At 33.9% G+C, this 22,924-nt stretch overlaps 2 protein-coding genes and 2 long non-coding RNA genes across 4 annotated transcripts; 1 reads left to right on the top strand and 3 right to left on the bottom strand.

Moving 5' to 3' along the window:
- Positions 1 to 950: 950 nt before the first annotated feature.
- Positions 951 to 3,344, top strand: LOC134267165 (protein maelstrom homolog). Its single transcript, XM_062749382.1, has 7 exons — positions 951 to 975; positions 1,151 to 1,297; positions 1,962 to 2,003; positions 2,125 to 2,258; positions 2,398 to 2,600; positions 2,821 to 2,883; positions 3,113 to 3,344. The coding sequence occupies exons 1-7, from the start codon at positions 951 to 953 to the stop codon at positions 3,327 to 3,329; spliced, it is 831 nt and encodes a 276-aa protein (XP_062605366.1). The 3' UTR covers positions 3,330 to 3,344.
- Positions 3,345 to 3,732: 388 nt separating this feature from the next.
- On the bottom strand, positions 3,733 to 4,301 carry LOC134267162 (uncharacterized). The gene is made up of 2 exons (XR_009992104.1): positions 4,203 to 4,301; positions 3,733 to 4,029 (listed from the first exon to the last, which is right to left on the bottom strand). It is a non-coding gene; the product is annotated as an uncharacterized LOC134267162 (long non-coding RNA).
- Positions 4,302 to 10,400: 6,099 nt separating this feature from the next.
- LOC134267161 (uncharacterized) lies at positions 10,401 to 21,471 on the bottom strand. Its single transcript, XM_062749381.1, has 3 exons — positions 21,228 to 21,471; positions 11,863 to 11,980; positions 10,401 to 10,563 (listed from the first exon to the last, which is right to left on the bottom strand). The coding sequence occupies exons 1-3, from the start codon at positions 21,469 to 21,471 to the stop codon at positions 10,416 to 10,418; spliced, it is 510 nt and encodes a 169-aa protein (XP_062605365.1). The 3' UTR covers positions 10,401 to 10,415.
- A 496-nt stretch (positions 21,472 to 21,967) lies between these two features.
- LOC134267163 (uncharacterized) lies at positions 21,968 to 22,607 on the bottom strand. Its single transcript, XR_009992105.1, has 2 exons — positions 22,491 to 22,607; positions 21,968 to 22,196 (listed from the first exon to the last, which is right to left on the bottom strand). It is a non-coding gene; the product is annotated as an uncharacterized LOC134267163 (long non-coding RNA).
- Positions 22,608 to 22,924: the final 317 nt, after the last annotated feature.

A 22,924-nucleotide genomic window follows, 5' to 3' on the forward strand; every position in this document is an offset into this window, starting at 1 on the left:
TTTTGTTTTTTGTTGTTTTAATCTACTCAAAATTAACATTGCCTAAACATAGGCGTCGGAAGCAAATTGAAAGTGGGGTCTAAACCCAAAAAAATTCATTGCCTATTTATCTTATCTTCCTCTCCTTGTGCCAGCGTGGCGCAGTGGGTAGAGAGTCTGCTCTAAAGTCACGAAGTAAAGAGTTGATCCTTATGTCGCGGGTCCGAATCCCACCGTGGGACGTGGAGACCTGACCAGTCCTTCAGATGAGACCGTATAAACCGAGGTTTAGTAGGTTTTTCGAAGTAGGTGCTGGCATGAAAAAGATCCCTCCCTGCTCAATGGCCTTGAGTGCCGAGTATGGGAAAAAATGTTCAGCTCTCCACCGTCAAGTGGTGGCGTCTCCCTATTAGTGAAAAATTCTCGAGGGACGTTAAACAATATACAATCAATCAATCAATCTTCTTCTTCCATATGACTCAATGAGTTGAATTTTATTTAGAGTGTTACACTTTGGTACTGCCATGCTTCATACAAAGGTAAAACCCAATCAGGGTACTGTATACAATAAAAGGCTTAAATTGGGCATGTTTAGTTTTGCAGAATTTCAATCATGCATTTGTTTTGAATATAGGCTCTTACGGATAAAGAGAGGGCAGTATATGATCAAAGGGCTAAGGAATATAAAAAGCAAATGAAAGGAGCTAGTGGTGATTGCTACAGAATGGACAACCAAGGAAAACTGCTCTCGGTAAGTGTTCTGAAACTATGCAATAATGGTTTATATGCTGTATAGGAACATGAGGTCAAGCTCTTGACTGATCATCATTTTTTGGCCTTTTGTAACATGCTGCATATTCTAAGCAAATATGATATTATTTTACATACAAAGTGATCCATTCTAGGAACGTGTAGATGTAGAAGCTGAGACTGATCAGCTGAGACTAAAGCAGAGGATGTCTGTCCGAAAAATGGCCCGCTGGAGAAGGTCAGCTGGCATTTATTTAATGTATGGATTAGAATAAGGAAAATAAAGACTTTATGGTTCAGATTCATAGGGTTTCATGTCAATACATTCATAAACTAGCACTTAGAATTTTAGATGTTTGATTTAATTACATTTATATCTTATACTTTTCATTACAACAAATTAAACACAATTTCTTTTCAGAGGTTGCAAATGAGGTGTTTTATTTAATCAACTTCCAAACACTGTGTATGACTGATGATGGCCATTATTTGCCAGCAGAAATCGGCGTAATTGAATACAGCATCAAGCGAGGCATAAGTAAAAAACTCCACAGATTTATAGAACCAGGTAAAGAACATGTGTATACCATATTATTTTATTTTAGGTTATTTTAGTGGGGTGCTAATTTTGGCGTATTGATGATAGTCTGCTAAAATTTTAATCGCTGAAATAGTTAGTTCTCTTTTTAGTGTCCATCTGCAAAAAGCTGAAACCCTGCATCTGCTAAAATAAATTACGCCAAAAATTTTCGCATACCTTTAAGCAGGCAAACCGCCAAATTTTACACCCGCCAAGAAAACTCGCTATACGGTATATGAAAACGAAAGTGTGCAGTTAAATGAGATGATAGAATGCATTTTACTCTTTGAATTTATAAACATGATCGTTTTAAATTTAAATGGTTTTAACTTGATTGTGTACAATGAGTAACATTAAAAAGTCTTTGGCAATTTTGTTTGGCAGTTTGATTGACAGCGGTAATGAAAGGGCTAACTGCATTAGTTTGAGAAAGATATCAAAACTTTGTCTCTCAATACTTTTTCTGAGTGCATTTTTAACTTACCTCCAAAATGCTTAGTCTATACCCTTGGCCTTAATGTCCCAGTTTTTGGAGCAGTTGTATCTAGGGATGTAATTTACTGTAACTTTATAAATATGGTTTTAGATTTTGCCTCTCTTAGATATAACATTTGTGGAGATGATCTTTGACTACCTATGTCTATTTTTACAGGAAGAATTCCACTGGGATATAAAGGAGTTTGTAAAGAAAAAAGTAAGAATATTGTAATGCAATTTATTCCTAATCTTTTGCCAGAAAAATTTTTTACCTTATTTAATCAGTTATGAATTATAGTTTATTTTTGTGGATTGTACATTTTAATTTATTTAAAAAGGTGAGGATTACCATAAAATTCCGATGGAAAATTTTGAGAATGCCGATTCCAATTACAGAGGATTATGGATCCAATTAGAGAATTTTGTAAATCCTAATGGAGAGAAACCCGAATACCCTCCATTTTATTGTCTGGTTGGTACATCTTAATCATAGATATGAAAAAGATTAATAAAAGATATAAACACTGAATTTACTTCTGTGATTCATGTTTGTCTTTAGCTTGTAGTATGTGTTGTCATAAAGTAATGATGAATGTTGCTTTGCTTTATAGGGTAATGACATCAAAGAAACGGCCTACTGTTTGGAATGGATTCATGGGAGAGCCTGTCTAGGAATCCCGAACCGACTGAAGAAAGTTTACGAATTGGAGGGCATGGTCACAGACCTTTATCAACACTTAGGTCATTCTGTATCAAAGACAAGAGTTATAGAATTGCTCACTTCAAATTCTTGGGATTATGAGCCAAAAACAAGGTATTATTAACAGGAATGCTAAGTTAAAAAAAATTGGGCTAATGACAGCAGTAAAATTACTAGCCCCAAATGAAAAATCTGTTACCAGCAATTTACATCTGAACATTTTTGGTCATTTGTCATTGTGTAAAAAAGTGAAGATTTACAGACTCAAATTACTGGGTACATGTTGAAAGATGAAGCTTGTTTCCATTGTTGTAGCGCTGTTTTTACATTTTAGATGTGATTACCATGAAGAACTGGAATGTAAATACTGCTCACTGGGGATTATTCAAAGATATTCGTGAGTTGTTTTTTTTACGCATGAAGAACTATCTAAAATTTCAGTATGTGAAACTTAAGTATAAAGGATCAGAATTTGTTGCTTTTGATGTGTTTAGTCTTTAGTTGGTTCCTATTGATCCTCCTTCAGCTTCCTATTTATTTTTGACATCTGTTGCTATGTCATTTGGACCTTTATTCTTTGATCTGACAGGTATGCTATCTCATTTGGACCTTTGTATTTTGATCAGGTATGCTATCTCAGACAGTTTTTGTGGCCTGTTGAAGATAGAACTGACCAACAGACATCTCCCTGTCAGGACAGACAACCCAGTGGTAGCTCTTCCACCATCTTCAATGAAAGTGAAAGTACCATCCCAGAATCAGAGGTTTGAAAAGTCCCCAATAAAACAGAGCAACAGTTACAGTGCACTAGCTAAGGTAATAATCATTTGTATTTCTGTGTAAGCCTTTAGACATTCTGCTCTTGGTTAGCTGAAAATAATCATTTTTATCAAATTTGCTGTGCATTAAAATTATGTATATAATTGTGCATGAGAGACTATTGTACTTCACGTTAAAATTGTTACAAGAAACAAAAGGTATTTGCAAAATTTGAAATTTTGAGCATCTTTGTATTACAAGCCTTGAGCATCTTTCTAGTATCTTAGTCTTTATCAGTAAATACTAGTCAAAAGTATGAAAACTGTATATTTACATCCACTGAATATTTTCTCCTTTACGAGGGGTTATCAAAAAGTTCGTGGACTGAGGCTATAAAATTAGGCTGTTTAAAGTTAATTCTACGTTTAACGTCACATCTAAAGTTCAAAACCTACGAGGGAGGGAGGAAAAAAATAAACAAACAAAATTTTCAAACAATTGTGAATTTATTCAAATTAACCTATTCAGTACATTAAAAACATTACAATTAAGTAATATGAGCATTTAATTGATATGACACCTAAGATTAATTTTCCTAGCAGAGTTTTTCCTTAGTATGTAAATCAGTTTGAGTCCTATTGTTAACAAAAAATATAGTCTATGACTGAATGTGCAGGAAAGTGGCTTTTAACTAGGCCTCAGTTGTCCTTTGGATTTATATTGCCACACGTCCATGGTACCCTGGAGGCAAATGCTTCTTCTTGTGGGAATAGTTGCTCAATATCTACAATTAAAATTATTGATGACAATATTTAAAACTGTTCATGTTGAAATATCCTCAAATTGAATTATGTCGTATTTTTTCTTAGTACTAGATCTACTAGCATTAAGTTTTGAAAGTGTGAATACTAATATGTATTTGGATCATACTGATAGCTGTTAGATTATCTTTAATACCTTGAATTCCACACAAAAGACAGGATTCTTCACGTCTTGGAATACCTCAAACCACTTTTCTTACTCTCCTTCACTTGAAAGGCCCTATCTTTGGTAAGCCTCTCCCTGCTCAAATGGTTAAGACAAGTATTATCTTTTCCAAAAATTGTAGCTATTTGTACTGGTATATGAATTATGAAGATATCAATTATCTTACTCATTAGTGTTCCTTTCGATTTTTACAGAAATATTTTTTTAATATTAAATAAATTAAATATAAAGATTTAAATGATGCTTTTCACTGTATATAAATATTGGTTTTTGACACAATTTATAAGGAACATAAAAAAACAAAAAATAAAGAAATGTTGAAAATTTTAGCTTGATACGTTCATAATTCCCCAAGTTAATATAAAATAAAGGCCACATTATATGATCACCCGGCGCCGTCGCCGCTTAGTTTCATGACGTCCGACAACGTCATTATTTTTCAATGTCCGCTTTTTCTACCTCGTATGCTTATTTTGATGAGATTCCCTAGAGGTGAGTAATGACTTCAACCCGTCTTGTTTTTATGACTAAACAATGTCATGAACAGCAGCTTTCAGTGCATATACTATTGCAAATATACACTAGGAAACATCCTCGCTTGATTTTGCCAGCATTATTGTTTTTTGGAGTTCAATATAGCTATATAACACATGATCAACGTCATTATTTGACGTGATATATTTTTCAAACCTTGACTATAAATCGACATTAATCGACTTTGCATCCCTTTTCTCTCTGAATCTATTTTGGCAATAAAAAACAAGAAATTTGGGTGCAAATTTTATTCTCCGTAGCAAGTTAAAACATTTCCTAAGTGTATACCAGTTTTTCAAGGGGCAAAACCTCATAGAATGTTGGGAAATGAAACCCCTCCCCCCTTTTGACGTCATTTTCAAGGCAATATTTGTTTGGATACTCCATGTAAAATTTACAATAAAATTTCATAGAACTTCCAGAATGAGGTAAAAATTTCATATTTTATGGAACAATAGTGTCCCAACACATCCAGAATGAGGTAAAAATTTCATATTTTATGGAACAATAGTGTCCCAACACATACCTGAATTAACGGGATTTTTGGATGTCAAATGTCCATATCAAAATAGTTTATCTTAGTTACACTTATGTCGAGAAAAACGTCGTTTTCGAGGTTGCGCCGCCTGAACATACCATTGCTTACAAAAACTTTACTAATTTATTTTAAAATAAAATTTATAATTTGTGGTTTATTCCATAGATAGAAAAGATGATGATACCTAAATATTCTAAAATTCATTGATATACCTAAAGCGGTTTTAATATTATGGCGCTAGTCCACGAACTTTTTGATAGCCCCTCGTATATCCTTCATATTACTTTGCTATAAAGTGGGGGGCGCCAACCAGCCTTTCAATGAACATTTTCAATACTAAAAGTATTGTTGGCAAAAAAAGTGCCCCCCCCCCCTGGCCCACCTGTTGCTACGTCCCTGCATATAGAGCCATTGTACACCTCCTATTTTACTTTTTGATCCGACATATATTTCGGGTTACCTTAAGCAAAATATGGACAATGCCATTCTTTCAAAAATATTGAAGGGTATCCATCTTTTATCCGCAACTCCTCCTACATCACTTGATTTTAATGATACTCTAAAGATTCTTTAAAACATAATGCCATTTTTCACCTCTTATTTTACTTTTAGCTCTATTTTGTGAATTTGGCGTTCCATACTTTTCAGTCTACTACATGTATTTTGAAAATGTAGATTAAGGCGTTAACTTTAGAATTCATGGAAATGTGAACTGTACAATTACGTTGTTTCCATTTTCCGGTCCGTAAACTATAGTTTACAGTAGATGAATATAGTTTATCAAATGCGAAACCACATGAATGTTTAGCTCATTTTTGTGAATTTTGCTTGCCGTAAATAGCTGAGTAACATAAACAAACTGCAAGAGTTCAATGTCTCAACAGAAAAATTTGGGTTGAATTAACACACTGAACAAAGTCCTGTCGCGGATGTAAATCTTCCCTTTAGCACATTATCAGTAGACACCATTGGCGGATACAGGATTTGTGTTTAAGGGGGGGGGGTAACTACGTTCAGGCAAGTGGTCTGGGGTAGCCGGATGGTCCAGTGGGAGCCCAAGGGGGAGGGGGGGGGGACGAAGCCCTCGGAAGCTCCTGGATTTTCATGTATTTTAAGAGTAAAACCAGGCACAATAATAGTGGTATTGGTTAATTAAGTACCAAAGTAAGGCATTATTAATACTTATCATAATTATCATACTTTGAATGGTGGGTGCCCAGGGGGTGCAGTATAATAGTAGTATCATTAGTTACATACCAAAATACGGCATTATTTATAATTAATATTATTCATATCATACTTTGAAAAATTTTAGGGGGGAGGGCTTGCGCCTCCCACGCCCCCCCCCCTCTTAAATCCGACAGTGGACACATACAGAGATGGACATGGGTTTTTTTCGTCCAGAGAATTTATGCATTTTAATTTGATTCCACTCCTAGAGGCATCAATTGTTTTAGTTTGGTATGTTTTTGACTGTGTTAGTATTTCTTGTTCGTATGAATTTTGGCGCGCCTTCAGCCTCCAAATCACCGAAGAAAAAGATACAAAAGCGAAAATATGCGCAGGGTAAGATGGCGGCTAACCAACAAATACTACCCAGTAATGCATATATAGTATCAGCAAATGCAACACATCCAGCACAAAGTTAGGTTATGTTTCCTATCATCAATTATTTAGTCCATGCAAACGTTAACAATACCTACGCAGAAGGAAATGCAAAGTACACCACCAATTCAGTCACAGTGTCAGAATTTCCAATCGAACAATTCGCTCCAGGCTACCCCACAGTGGGTACAAGGAATTTTTAACTGGGATATTATGAGCCAAAAACTCGAAAAGTTAGAGTCGTTGAGATTTTGTCAAGCTTAAAAAATGACATAGAAAACTTGAACACTCGTGTACTAGAGGTAGAGAAAAGCCAAAAATTTATTTCACAATCACTCCACACTTTCGATGAAAACACCTCCAAAGCACCCAATGAACTTTTTGAATTGAACAGCGTTGGAAAATTCCATGAAGAAAAACATAAGGAGTTCTTACAGATTAATGCTAGAGTCAGTCTGATATGAAAACGGCACAGCAGGTCAGGGGAGCAAGAATATTGTGATGTCACTATAAAGACAATATGCTCTACCAATTAAGAACTACTGGATGACATTCAAATTGAAAGGTTACACAGAATCGGCATAATAAGCAAGGAAAAATCGCGCCATATTGTAGCAAAATTTACTAGATTTTCCCAGCGGGAACTCATCCAGAAAAATGCCTACAAACGTAAAAGACACAAACCTCTCGATTGGTGAACAATTCCCAAAAGAAATACAAGAACAGAGAAAGGGCGTGTACCCCATTTTCAACAGGTCGAGACCATTACCTTATATGGAAGGCAATTTTCAATAGGTGACGATGTCTTTGTCACACCCATTCTCCAATCAAGTGAAAGAGTCCCAAAGCATGACCGTCTACTACGTGTTTACGATTCAATGGCGACACGTGGTTTTCGTCGGTTTACTGCTCAACATTTAACTCGTTATCGGAAAAACTGTAGATCTTCTTTATCTCTCTATAAGACTGAAATTAAAAGATTATATTCTAAAGACATTGCTCCATGCTCACATTTAATATTGGAGTTGTTTTAGATGATTTATACTTGCTTCGAATACCGTACAAACGCTTTGACGTTTGCATGTACATAAAAAAAATTTCTGATATTATTGAGGGCTTAAATAATAATAATTGCACACCTTATCCTGCTGTCTAAAACCAAAGATCTATATACTTCCTGCTAAAACTATGTACACGTATATCTCGTGAAAAAAACCTCCATGTTTCATATCGACACGATAGAACCTACGTTTCTTTGAACAATGGGTTACACCGATGTATTATCATGATAATAAGTTGATATAAGGCTTCATAAAGCAAATTTTGTAGATGTGAGCATAGAAATAAAAGATTATACATCATTTTAAATATTTCTTTCGTAAATCTAAAAAAAAATTGAAAATAAATTTCCAAAGGACAGTTAAGTTGCCCTTTATTTTAAACAGAGCTGGGTACTTTTAGTAGCCCATAATGCATTGCGGCTTATTCAGCAGTAGGTAAGGTAAACAGATAGCTAATTTACATGCAAATTTATGCTGACATCAGAAAATCTAGTGGCCTCGACCTCTTCAAGAAGGCCAAGGAAGATCAACGTAGGGCCTAGTTAAAGGCAAGCTGTACATTGATGGGAAGATAATACATTGATGCTGGTTCTGAAACACTGGATGATCTTAACGCAGAGAGGGCAGGAAGTGGTGGCTGCGGGAAATAGAGGTATCAGAAGAGCCAAGATGCATTACGAGTCATAGGATGGAAATTACACGGAGGTTTTGACAGTAAACGGAAAGATAACAATTTGAAAAAATAAATTGTGTACGTATGGCGTAATTTCTCCTATGTGAATGCTGGATTAACTAGAGGCACTGTAAGCTATGAGCTCACTAAATGTATCCCCGGCCTCCCATATGAATATAATGACAGTGTCCATGTTTTGCTGTGGGAAACCAAAAATATGCTGTTCAATCCATTTCTATGAATAAATATATTTTAAACTAAACTAACCCAAAATATTTGTCAGATCAAAAAGTTAAATAGGAGATGCACAATGGCAATATGTAATAAAGATATTCCCTGAAAGCCTCAAGCTGCTTTGACATAATATTCATTTCTGAGAAAAAAAGTAAGAAGCGCTTCTTACTTCAAACTAATTTTCATATGAATCTAATGCTGTTTTTGTTGATAAAAATCAGTGATTGGAATTTTAAAAAAAATGGCGAAATTTTGAGCAGAGGGATATTTCACCTTAAAAACACATTTACAATGAAATTGATTTTGAGGTCAAAAGGTCATATGTCATTTTTTTTTTCATACATTGTCTCTGTGTTCACTTTCAAATTTCGATATTTTAAAAAAAGTCTTGAAAATATTTGCTATGATACTTTTGCTATTAAATTTCAAATCACAACTCCTAAAGACTTTGGGAATTCCATCATTTTGATTTTAAGGTCAGATGATATTTTCGTATTATAGTTCCAAAATTTTTCACATTGAAACTTCAAAACATGAATTTCTTTAATAAAAATAAGTTTTTAAAAAAGATTTTAAAAGCCAAAAAGTCAAAGGTCAAAGATCATTTTCTCCATCTCCATCTGCATTTTACAATTATTCCACCCCCTTCTAATTTTCTTGCCATTATCTTTTTTTATTATTTTCAAATTTCAGAGTTTGAAAATCTTTGTGGCTACTGTGAGAGAATGAAGGCAGAATTTTGGCCTGACTGGGATGACTGTATTACACACGGTAGTACAAGGGAGGCCACTAAATAAGGGCGAGAGAAAAAGCAGAGACAGAGTTGATTACTCTCTCCTTGATGAAGCAACAAACGTTTTCATTATTATTAATTTGACTAAATCAATTATTAAAATATGTATTGTACTAACAGCAAAATATGAAATTAATTTAGAAAGACTTTTTAAAGCATATTCTGTATTAAAAAAACTTTGGTAAGAATATATAGCAAAATTGAATACTGTTGTGACACTTGCAATAGTTCTTCAAAAATAGCTTTAATATGATAAATCCATGTACATACTGAAGTCTTGATCCATTTATTGGTGTACTTGTATGGAGTATGAACATTTGATCATGCCATTCACTCCAGAATGGCCATTAGTCATTTTTTTTCATTGTTTCGCAATCTAGCCGTAATGTCTTTTTTATGAAGAATGAATGTACAGTAACTGTTGTTTGCTATGTAAGCAATACATATCGGTTTTGTTATGAATGTCTAGGTGACAAAATTTATTTTTCAGAAATAAACTTTTTTAAAATCATTGATCAGCTCGATTTTTTCAGTAGTGTACATTAGTTTTAATAGAATAAAATGTTTTTCAAAACAGACATCAAAAACTATGATTTAAAGGACGTTATGTTTAATGTTAGTGTTAAATCAGTAGAATAGCTTTAGGTAAATTCTTACAATCAAAGAACAAATGCTTTGTAATTTTCATTGTATCTACTTCAAATTGCAAAAATATTTAGAATACAACAAAAAGGCTTCATCATATTTATTTAAGCCAGAAGTTCTCGTCAAATGGTAGATCAGAGAAGCAGTCCAACTTCTGTCCGTTCACCATCTTGTAGTAGCGGACTTCACATTTTCGGCTCACCTTGGTACAGCCCTCGTATTCCCCGGCATTTGCAGCAGTACCAATGCTAGGGATTAAAAAATAACACCATCTTTATGACAAAGTATAAAGGAATTAAATCAGGATTGATTGATTGACTTAAGAAAGTCATATAGCCACTGTAAGATCTTTTTAGTATCATTCTTTGGAAATTCTAATGAAACTCTGATACATGAAAGTGAGATGGATGATAGCTACAGGAAGATGTAGTCCAATTAATGCATGTAGTTTGCACAAAAAGAAAAGCGATTTCTTTAACTGAAATAAGATGCTATGATTAAATATGCCCCCCCCCCAAAGGGATCTATAAACTAGAGCCAAATTTCCACCACTTTCTGAGAGTACGGTAAGATATCTTAATATAGACTTCCTACCGATGTTTTAGATATTTGCCATTATGATACCAAGGAATAAATAACAAGTTTAGTTGGAATAAAAAAGAACAAAAAACAACAATTAGAAATCATCCGATAAGATCACTTGAAATTTACGTTCTTCAAAATAAGGTAGTCTGTATAATTTAACCCCCCCCCCTTCCATCTTATTTCGTCGTCCTTTCAATTCGATACGCGTACGTCGCCTGCGTGGAGCAGTGGTTAGAGCGTCTGCTCTAGAGTCGGGAAGTAAGGAGTTGATCCTTACGTCGCGGGTTCGAATCCCTCTGTGGGACGTGGAGACCGGTCCTTCGAATGAGACCGTAAAAACCAAGGTCACGTGTCGCAGTATTTGCTGGCACGAAAAAGATCTCTTGTTGCTTAATGGCCGTAAGTGCCTAGTATAGGACAAAATTTGCAGCTCTCCACCGGCAAGTGGTGGCGTCTCCATATGAATGAAAAATTCTCGAGAGGAGTTAAACAGTATACAATCAATCAATCAATTCGATACGATGCAATGTCGCAATATAAGAAATAACCAGAAATCACACTACAAAAATAATACATATATATATATATAATAAAATCGTTAGATTAAAAGGAAAATACTGATCAAAATTCGGTACAGATTAAGAATATGTGTGTTTGATTTTTCGTTTACAAACCATTAAATAATTTTTATAAGTAGAAGTACGATATCTATTTTAAAGGCGATTACACTGGAAAATTGAAGATAAGAAATTATTATATTTTATTTAATTGAAGAATTACATGTAATTTTAAGGAAGATTATTTGTTGGGATCCTTCTGTTAAATTATGGAAATTTGTCCTGACATTATTAATCAAATACATCATCATACAAATAGATTAACAACTTTTTACGAATAGTTTTAATGATCATGGTTACAAAATATTTGGCCATTGTTACCAAAGATCCTGCTATTGTACTCACTCGCAGCATATCATCATGTTGCCTCTACATTCACACCCTTCGCATACTTCAGGGAACAACATCACTCCATTTGACCATTTTTCTCCACGATACGAACAGTAAAACTTCCCTTTCTGCTCTACAGTAGTAAGCGTTTCGTTAAAAAAAAAAAGAAAGAAAAACTGATTGCCAAGTTAAAAAAATCCAAAAAAAAAAAGGTAAACAAGGTTTATTTTAATCCATGCGGCTTTCTTGGTCGTAAGTTATTGTTAAAAATTAACAATGTTTATCATGGGTACTCAATATTGCTTACTCATGTGCTTCAGGTATAAAATGAAAAAAAACAAAAAAAAAAAAAAAAAAAAAAAAAAGAAAGAAAGAAAAGAAAAATTTCTGCATCTGCTCTCATGCCTTATGGATGGATTTTAATTTTCATTAGCCTTTTTCATTCTTATCTCTAAATGAATCATATTTTGCGCTGAATATAAAAGTGCTTTGGTAGTACATTGTTTTGAGTGATGTTTTTTTTTTCATTTGTTGCTTTTCAGCCTTAAATATATATTATTAGGGTCTTCCGCTTCCTTCGGAAGACCCTACTGTTATTCTACTGTTTCTTATTATTATTTTATTTTTTTTTTCCCGCTCGATTTTTGACAGGCTATTTCTCAAAGACCTTTGGACTGATTTTTATGAAACTTTCAGGTTAGATACCTTGTAATTAAACCTATTTACACCTGTTTTCAATTTTTTGATGCATGCCTTTATTTGTGAGTTATTGCCCTTTAATTGATAATTTTGATGTCTCGTTTCCACTAAAAATCTCAAGAACGACGTAAGATATTTACACGAAAGTTGGAGAACTTGTAGCCAATACATTGTAGATGTGCAGAACGATAAAATTATAAGCTGATTTCCTAAAGTTTGGAAGCTATAAAACGTCAAATTTTAGTAATTTTTTTTCTTGAATTTTTGCTACTTTTTGTGTAATAACTTTTGAACCGAGAATAATTTGGTAAGAAATATAGAACAAAAGTTGTGTGTAATTACGAGAGCTTTCATATTAGATTAATGAAAAGGGGCTGGCCCCTATAATTAGGGGTTAATAGCTCATACACGTTTTTTCTGATAGCTTAAAATATTGGTATATTATGAAAAAGTTTGACTGAAATAATTTCGAACTTATAAAATCTTGTCATTTGACATAAAAAGAAATAAACTTCCAGCTATATTTAATTGTTTTTTTTATAAAACAAGTACATGTATGTGAGAAACCTTTCAGGAACAAGTTGTCTACTATAGCCAGCCAAGCCTTTACTGCATACATGTGCACATTTTTAGTTGATGCATCTAAAAGATATAGTTTTGATTCGGTGTTTCTTTGTTTTCTTTTTATTCAAATAATTTTAAAATGTGATAATGTACACAACAATAATTAGTACCTAGTTTAGAGGATTTTTTCGCGCTTGTTTGTAAACAACGCGCGGCATTGTGGGAAATAGGAAGGTACTAAAGACGCGATGTACTAAACACTTATTTGACCTGATTCAAATTTGTCTGTAAATGTTCCAAACAATTGAATTTTTGTATAGCATATGCCTCGAAGTCATAAAGTCTGTACATAAGTAATTTAAAATACTCAATATTACCATTTAATTAAAAATTAAAACGTCAGGTAAATATCAGGTCTCTAGTATATCTCGTTTTTAGTGTGCCCCTTCGAGTCGACGTGTCGGACACATGTTTGTCATGGTTTACAAACTGAAAATAGAATGATTTGTGAAGTTGAACATTTTCTCACAAAGAATCCGTTTGTAGACATGCACACTCATTTAATCTGGAGCTACGAAGTACTTTGTCACTTCTCTGGAACATTATTCTAAGCAGAATTATCCCGATTCATATATTCTAAGAATCTTGTGTGAATTGTTTACGAGGAAATTCTGACTGTCACATTAACAAGGATGAACACGCTTGACTCTGCTCCGGATTCCCCAGTGGATAATTGAATCGAGTGATGAAAGAACTGACGGCGACATTTTAATGTATGATTGGCTTGGACCATTGGAATGAAGGTTAGAATATTATTATTTCTTAAAATTTACACTACTGATTACATGACAGTGACGTACATTGATGTTATTAGAAATACACAGACACACCGATATATTATCTGTTTTACAGTTCAGACGCTCTCTGTTTGCCTTGTAAATCCCCACAGCTTTATATTTTATTTTTTTTTAAATTTGAGGATGTAATTTCAACAGTCCTACTATCTATGATAGTGATCATACTCTATAATTCAAACTGCACTTAATGTTACAGAATATATTCAACTAATTGGGAAGTTTCTAGTATGCCGGTCCCCAGAATCACGCGATTGCGCATGAGCAGTTATTTCCCTTGCCGTTGCTATGCAGAATGTAAACAAACCGCAATTTCCCACTCGCTTCAACAAAACGCATCCGATGGAGTGATTAGGGTTAGGTTGTTTATTTTTTAAAATTGTCTTTTTTAATAAATCCACTCTGTATTCTTTAATTCTGACTTAGGGCTTATTTATGTAATTTTTGCTTACAAAAGCCACTATGTGTGCGCATGTGCCTTTTGTGATAAAAAACTTGCATGTATCAGCCTGTCGAATTGTGCCGATATCTTACACTTTGGCTTAGTTCATGAAATTTTTGCTTTACAAAGGAAAGATTAAGAAATGAAAATTCGGGTAAATCAACTCAATTTTTGAAACATGACGATTTTTAGCGCTGAGTTTAGGCAAGTTATTGTAAAAGCGACTTACTGTTAACTGCAGCTCGGTATCCTGACCTCCTAATCATGTCCAAATAGGCCCCTTATTCATAAATTTTATCTTTTCAAATCGATAATGATGCACAATTCAATCCATCGATGACTAGTAATTAGCTAACATTTGTTAAATCCCTGTATTTCTCACAAAAATCACGCAATTTTAATAGCATTGCACTTTGAGTCCTATTAGGCATTTCTTCATTACGTCAAAACACAAGTGACGCATCTCATGAATATTTATGAGATTACATCAAAAATTGATCATGTGACTACATTCCTAAACAACGCAAGATGGAGATTTACTTCCTAAACATGTACGTTATTTTACAAAATCTTTTAATTCTCATTTAAAAAACTGTGTTTAATAACCAGTTTTGTAAACCCAATTTTTCACAAGGAACACGAATTTGGGGTCAAATTTGCAATTTGTGGCTTCTTTTTCAATTTTGTCGATCGCTCATGCGATCGTCTATATATTGTATACCGCCTTCGGCGGCACCTATTTTAGCGCCATATTTATGGGGACCGGTATACTAGAACTGTTCCATTTAATTATATATTGACAGTGTGACTGTAAGGGTGAGGGCAGATACTTATTTAGTTTTAATTTAGATTGTGCTTGTCAAGCCGCATTTGACATTTGGTGCATCCATGCTCAATGTTCACACTGAGAGTTTATTCAAATGTTTAATTCGAATGAAATCACTGCTCGTTAAATTACTTCCCATTAGATCCATGTGAACATGAGTAAGGATAGCTAATTCAAATTAAATAGAAATGAATTTTGAATGTAGCTTAAACATGTTAAAGAAGCTAAGCACTGTGTGTCCAAAGTATACTGCGGAAAAATTGTGTGGAGCAATGTGCAAGTCACAATATTCTTTTGCCAAGGTGTTATCATAAGAGCTCGCATTATGGGCAGGGATTTGTGCTGCTGTCTGGACTCGCTGTAAATAGATGTTCTCAAAAAGTCCTAATTATTTAATATCATACTTTACTGACAAAAAAGGACAAATATTGCTCAGTTAAATTGCAAAAGAAATTTGTTTTAAAAAATTGTGATAATAGAAAGTTTGCTTTTTTTTGTTTTATAAGACTGCTGTAATGGTTTAATGTTTGTTTATTTGCCTTAATCATACATTTTTCAGTCATTTCATGGTGCCACCACTTGGGATGGTATTAGCTGCAAATATAGACTTGTACTCAGCACTTATTGCCTTTAAGAAGTATGAGATCCATTTTGTGCTAACACCTACCGTGACACAGAATCTTGGTTTATGCAGTCTCATAGGAGTAACCTGTCTAAAGCATTTAGCAATGGAATTGGAACCTGCGACGTAAGGTTCAGCTTCTTATTGATACTTTGATTTATAATATTTATTTGAGAATTTCACTCATTCACATACTTAGAGATGTTGATATATATTGTTGAATAGCATCAATTTAGACCTTTAATTAGCTAAGTAAACATGTACTGTGAGGTTTTTAAGGTCTCATTCAATTTATATGCCAGATGCAAGTTAAGGAACATTACTGCATAAATGTTTTTGTCTTAAATTTGAAGCTTTTTACTAATATAGAGATATGTTAGTTTTAAACCTCTTCAAATTAGGGTAGACCTTTACTTTAAACTCAGCAATGTGAGTGTGTTGTGTGAACTTGTGTTAGCGAGACAGTGTGTTGTATGAATTTGTGTTAGCAAGGCAGTGTGTTTTGTGAACTTAATTGTGTTAGCTTGACAGTGGGTTGTGTGAATTCTTGTTAGCTTGACAATTTATTGCGTAAACTCGTGTTAGCGGGACAGCGTGTTGTGTAAAATCGTGTAAAAAGTGTAAGTGTGACAGTGTGTTGTGTAAACTCGTGTTAGCTAGACAGAGTGTTGATTGAACTCGTATTAGCGAGACTTCGTGTTGTGTAAACTGGTGTTAGTGAGACTGCGTGTTGTGTAAACTCGTGTTAGCGAGACTGAGTGTTGTGTAAACTCATGTTAGCGAGACAGCGTGTTGTGCGTATTCTTATTAACGAGACAGCATGTTGTGTGAATTCGTGTTAGCGTGACAGTGTGTTGTGTGAACTTGTTATCCTGAAAATTTGTCGTGTGAACTGGTGTTAGAGAGATAGTGTGTTGTGTGAACTAGTGTTAGCAAGATTGCATATTGTGTGAACTCATGTTAGCCAGACTGCGTGTTATGTGAACTCGTGTTATCGATATTGCATGTTTTTTGAATTTGTGTTAGCATGACAGTGTGTTGTGTGAACTCGTGTTAGTCTGACAGTGTGTTGTGTGAAATGGTATTAGGATGACAGTGTGTTGTGTGAAATGGTATTAGGATAACAGTGTGTTATCGCAACAGCGTTTGGTGCGAACTTGTGTTAGTGAATAGTGAGACAGCCTGTTTTGAGAATTCATGTTAGCGTGACAGTGTGTTGTGTGAACTCGTGTTAGCCTGACAGTGTGTTGTGTGAAATGGTATTAGAATGACAGTGTGTTGTGTGAAATGGTATTAGGATGACAGTGTGTTGTGTGAAATGGTATTAGGATAACAGTGTGTTATGGCAACAACATTTGGTGCGAACTTGTGTTAGTGTATAGTGAGACAGCCTGTTTTGTGACTTTGTGTTAGCGTGACAGTGTATTTAGTAAACTCGTGTTAGCGTGACAGTGTATTGTGTAAACGCGTGTTAGTGAGACTGCGTGTTGTGTAAACTCATGTTAGCGTGACAGTGTGTTGTTTGAATTCATCTAAGCGTGACAGTGTGTTGCATGTACTTGTGTTACATGTAGCTAGACAGTATGTTGTATGAACTTGTATTAGCGAGACTGCGTGTTGTGTAAAACTTGTGTTAGCGAGACAGCGTGTTGTGTGAACTTGTGTTAGCGAGACAGTGTGTTTGTGAATTCGTGTTAGCATGATAGTGTGTTGTGTGAACTTGTGTTAGCCTGATATTTTGTTGTGTGAAATTGTATTAGCGTGACAGTGTGTTGTGTGTTAGTGTGACAGCGTGTGGTGCGAACTTGTGTTAGTGCGAAAGTGTTTTTCAGTGTTGTGATGGCGAGCTGTGTGATAGCCTAATGGCGTCTTTTGTGTCGGTAAGATGGAACGCTTTTATGAAAGTGCTATTGAGCTTTAGCAAGTGGCCCTATCTGGACACGCCTTATTATAATTGATCAGTTCTCATATATACAGTGAATTACCGGTATTATTGTCACCATGAAATCAGCATTTACAGTTGCAATTACCTAGTTAGTAATCATAAGATATTGGTTTGTCAGTTTTAAAATTATGGTGTTCCAATGATGTGAAGTTGCAGTGTGTTAGCATGTTAATTTCAACAGACTGCCACTCCAATGCAGCTTTAAACAACACGCTGCTGTGTTAACACAAAACAAAATATCATGCAAACACAACTTTAAACAATCTGTTGAGTGTTAGCTTCACTGCATGTTGGATTCAGTGTGCTGGCATATTATCACTGACGTACATGCTAGCACATTGTCACCTCGTGCTAGTATGTTGTCATAAATACTCTAGCACATTATCCTAAACCCACTAGTGCATGATTACTTTGCACTTGTATGTTGTCTTATTAGGGAATAGCATAAATGACTGCCTTAATTGGTGTAAACTTCTTTTAATTGATGAAAGAGTACATTAAAATTTACAAATTATAAACAGAAAATGTGACAATATCTTATCTCTCAATTTGATAATCTATTTTATAATCTCATGAATTGCACTTTTTATTAGTAAAAGAATTATAGATTAAAAAAATTCAATTTTTTTTTGGATAGGTGTGACTCATCTGAAGACTGAATTTTGATACCAAGCATGACCATGATTTGCCAGAAGATCATCTGTTTGGATGTGACATGGAATAAACAGCATAGTGAAAATAAGTCAAGTTTTGGTTTGTGAAGACAATTTTTAAACACACTGTGTATCATTTTTAAATTTTGATTTGACAACATAAATCCACAAATATGAACATATCAATTGCTCTCAGTTTTTCAAGTGAAATAGTTTTTGTAACAGAAATACATGTACCAGTATTTACATTGGAATAAATGTTATTTTTAAATATAATAATATTTTGTTTGTGTAGCATGTTGACCTCTTATTTAAGGTCTTCCCTTTCAAAGTTTAGACTTACTTATTCTAATGATTAAGATAGATCCTCTGTCTTCAGCAGGAATAGAAGATCGTGTAATACATGTATGTGTATTTTTAAAGTATAATGTAAAAAAAATTGTTATTTTGGCACATACAACTAATTAAAGGCATAAACATGTGTATGATTCCAAGGAATTCAGTACATAGGGCATGTACATGTAGTTTTCTAAAACAAGATTCAAGAGATGTCCAGTCGCATTTCAATGTCAACTGCAAAACTGTGCCTGTTGCATACTTATTAGCCCATCTGAGCTAAAGGAACCAGTAAATTTTTTAAAAAACATAATTTTATCCATTATCATCATTGTCTAAAATTTGACAATATCATTTTCCTGAACCAAAGTGAAACTTGGCACAGAGCATCCTTAGTGTAGGGGATTCAAATTGTTCTTATGCAAGGCAATACCTTCAAAGAGATTTGTTTCTTTAATGCTGTAAATGTATTATATATACCTTGTACAATATTTGGTGGAAATTGACTTTTGAATAAGTTAGCGTAGATATTCTTATTTATGTTTATGTACAAGACTTTTAGCTTTGTACTTGATTTAGTGATTGCTGCATTCCGCCAAAGCCGCTAAAAAAGAATACACAGCCATATGTAATATGTTTACAATATACCTTTCAGAGAATTTTACACTCCTATTGAGGTACCATCAGTTGCTAGTGGAAAGCTGCAAATTTGAAACATACACAACACATTTCTGTGCGTTTATTATAAAAGTATTGTTCTACTTACTGATTGCAACTAATGAAAATTGTTCATCATTATTGTAAATACATTTGGATTTTCTGAATTATTATATAATTTGTTTATTTTATTTACCTAGTTATATTGTATATTAAATGATTTTAAAGACATTTTTAGCTCTACTGGTCAGAGACCATAAACTGAGAATAGACTTAAGTCAAAAATTTGATTTTCAATTTCTTGTGCTTTTTTAAATGTATTTGCTTAAAATTTTGCAGTTTTATTTAACATTTAAATTTAAAATTATGATGAAAATCTTGTTTTATTATCAAAATTATTTCAAAAGTTATATTGGTTTGAAATTTTTTGTTCTCAGTTTATGGTCTTGGGGCCTGAAGAGCTTATGCGATAAATGCGTCCGGCGTCCGTCTTCCGTTGTCTGTCCGTCTGTAAACAATTTTTCAAAACGCTACTCCTCCTACAATTTTAGTTTGATTTCAGTATAACTTGGCACACAAGTAGACTACACTAAGATACATAGAATAGTGCATGGGTTTTTGATTTCGATGAACGGTGTTGCCATGGTTACTAAAAATTGAACTTTCTGTGAAATTCCTTAAAAACGCTACTCCTTCTACATTTTTGGTCTGATTTAAATATTACTTGGCACACAAGTAGACTACACTCAGATACATAGAATAGTGCTTCGGTTTTTAATTTCGATGAACGATGTTGCCATGGTTACTAAAAAAAGAATTTTCTGTGAAATTCCTGAAACATGCTACGCCTTCTACGGTTTTGGTCTGATTCCAAAATAACTTGGCACACAAATAGACTACACTAAGATACATGGAATAGTGCATCAGTTTTTAATTTCGATGAACAATGTTGCCATGGTTACTAAAAATAGAATTTTCTGTGAAATTCCTTTAAAACACTACTCCTTCTACAGTTTTGGTCTGATTTTAGTATAACTTGGCACACAAGTAGACTACCCTAAGATACATAGAATAGTGCATAAGTTTCTGATTTCGATGAACGGTGTTACCATGGTTACTAAAAATAAAAATAGAATTTTCTGTGAAATTCCTTAAAAACGCTACTCCTTCTACAGTTCTAGTTTGATTTCAAAATAAGTTGGCACACAAGTAGACTACACAAAGATACATAAAATAGTGCAATGGTTTTTGATAAGTACATACCAGTAGAGCTACAGTCTCGACAGAGACTTCTGGTTAAGATGGTAATGTAGCAAAACACTTATGTTTCTGTAGTATGACACGTTTCACAAACATAATTGCAACAAACATGATATACATGTATCCGATATCAAAAGTCATAATATTGGAAATTAAACTGTTGTGGATACGATTTCAAGAATGCTGTTAGAGAGAGTACCCTTTAGACCTCATGCTCACACCAAATTAAAGAATTCAAGTAAGGGTTTCTGAGACAAATCGAAAAAGAGAATGTTAGCAAAGTTGACAATCTAGACAGAAACATTTAATCTTTTGCTTATCGCTAGGAAGGAAGACCCACTCGTTGCTTTGCAACGAGCTTTGCTCTAGTTATAATTATTATTTTTAGAGAATCGCGTCCTTTAAAAGCTAAGGTTGATTTCCAGGAAACCATAAACATATGACAGCTAAAATTATTATTATTTATTTATTTTATTATTACAACCTTGTAATATCGAGAGAAGCGCTACGAATACGTCTTACCTGTGCCGAATTGAATCCTCTTCATCCAGAACCTACATGCGCCATCAGCGTGCCAGAAAAATAATGACACTGTACAGAGCACGAACAAGCTGAGACTTAGTGAGTTCATTTCTCCGACCTCCTCAGGAGAGGCCTCGTGGTTAAGGTCTCTTTTAAAACAGCAGCTATTGATCCTCTGTTCTCCTTGATGCATGTCTCGCCATCCGTCTCCTCTAACCTTTACGGTAGATCTTTCATGTAACATGTTTGCGCAATTCATCAAGAAAAAGAGAAAAGTGCATATTAATGATTGCAAAAGGAGTGCAAATAAATTTCAGCTGTCCTTTTAATTATTTTTTATTTTAAAAGTTTTTCTTCAGTTTTATACATTAATTGTTGTAGAGTGACAAAATGGATTAAATGTTTCCAAAAAGCAACAAATTTTTATATAGCAGTGAAAATCAAATCGTTTCATTATTTAATTTTCATACCTCTGAAATCAAGGATACATTTTTAAAATTACTAATCTAGGTGAGGAACACCAATACATGTATTTAAAAGTATTTTATTCTTTAAAAAAAGTTTATATAGCACAGAAAGATTATTTCTTGGAAATCCTGGATAAGTTATCGCACCTTGCTCAAGGTAATGATACGTCACAATGCAGTGACGTCATAATGAGCCCACCAAAACACCCATAATGTTCAAATAGCCAGGTTTTTGGGTTGACTTTGAAACTAATACAAACATAAGTAAAGCAGTTAAGTAGTCAAATATCAACTTTATTCTATAACAAAATGTATAAACAATTAAAAAAGATGAAAATATACCACAGAAGAGTTTTTTCAATAACCAATTATATCCTCAAAAGGTTGGCCTGTACGACAGTTTATTTTAATGCCATACATGTATCTGTAGAACTCCATTTTACATCCTCGCATCTCTTGTACACATCCGGGGATCGTTGTAACTCCCGCTACCTCACGAGCTCTACAAATACGAGAGAGAAAAACAGATGAAATTATTTTTTAAGTATAAGAAATTAACATATCTAATGTAATTCTGGCAATATGTTGTACACAGTATATTTTCGGAAGTGTTTGTAAAGGAAATAAAGCATTTTCGAGAATTAAAGTTGAGACAAAATAAAGGAAAATTAATCATTACGTCTGAAATTAATAGAAATTTAGCGTAAGTTTAATATCGTCCAGTTTTCATTAAATTGTCATCTTAATTAAATTCTACCTCTGTTACAGAAGAATTTCTCTTCGATGAGGTACTTACTCGCAACACTGCTTGACAAATCCGCTACAGTAGCATCTCTCACAGTGTTCATCAAAATGTACCAAACCACGGGACCATTCTACCCCTCGGTGTGAACAAAAGACAACAAACTCATTCCTGGCTGAAAAAAGTAATCAAAATAGAAATATTCGTTTTTATCTTTTACCAAATTTTATTTATAAAAGGACAAATTAGCTTTCTTAAGAATACCGGTACATGTATATCATGTTTTCAAATAACTTTAAGTTCCATGCAATTCTGCATATTCAATTGTCTCAAATAAGTTCATGTAATATACACTGTACCCCCGAACTGCGTTCTTAGCAGACTTTAAATTTGTAATCATAAAAAGCAGAATATTCAAAATGCATGAGGAAAAAAGATAAAACGACGACGTATATATTTTCAATTAACAAGTTCCTTTTATAGATTTT

This window comes from Saccostrea cucullata, unplaced genomic scaffold, assembly GCF_032062105.1.
Source record: "Saccostrea cucullata isolate Sc308-1 unplaced genomic scaffold, CSIRO_AGI_Scuc_v1 ctg9383, whole genome shotgun sequence".
Classification (NCBI taxonomy): domain Eukaryota; kingdom Metazoa; phylum Mollusca; class Bivalvia; order Ostreida; family Ostreidae; genus Saccostrea; species Saccostrea cuccullata.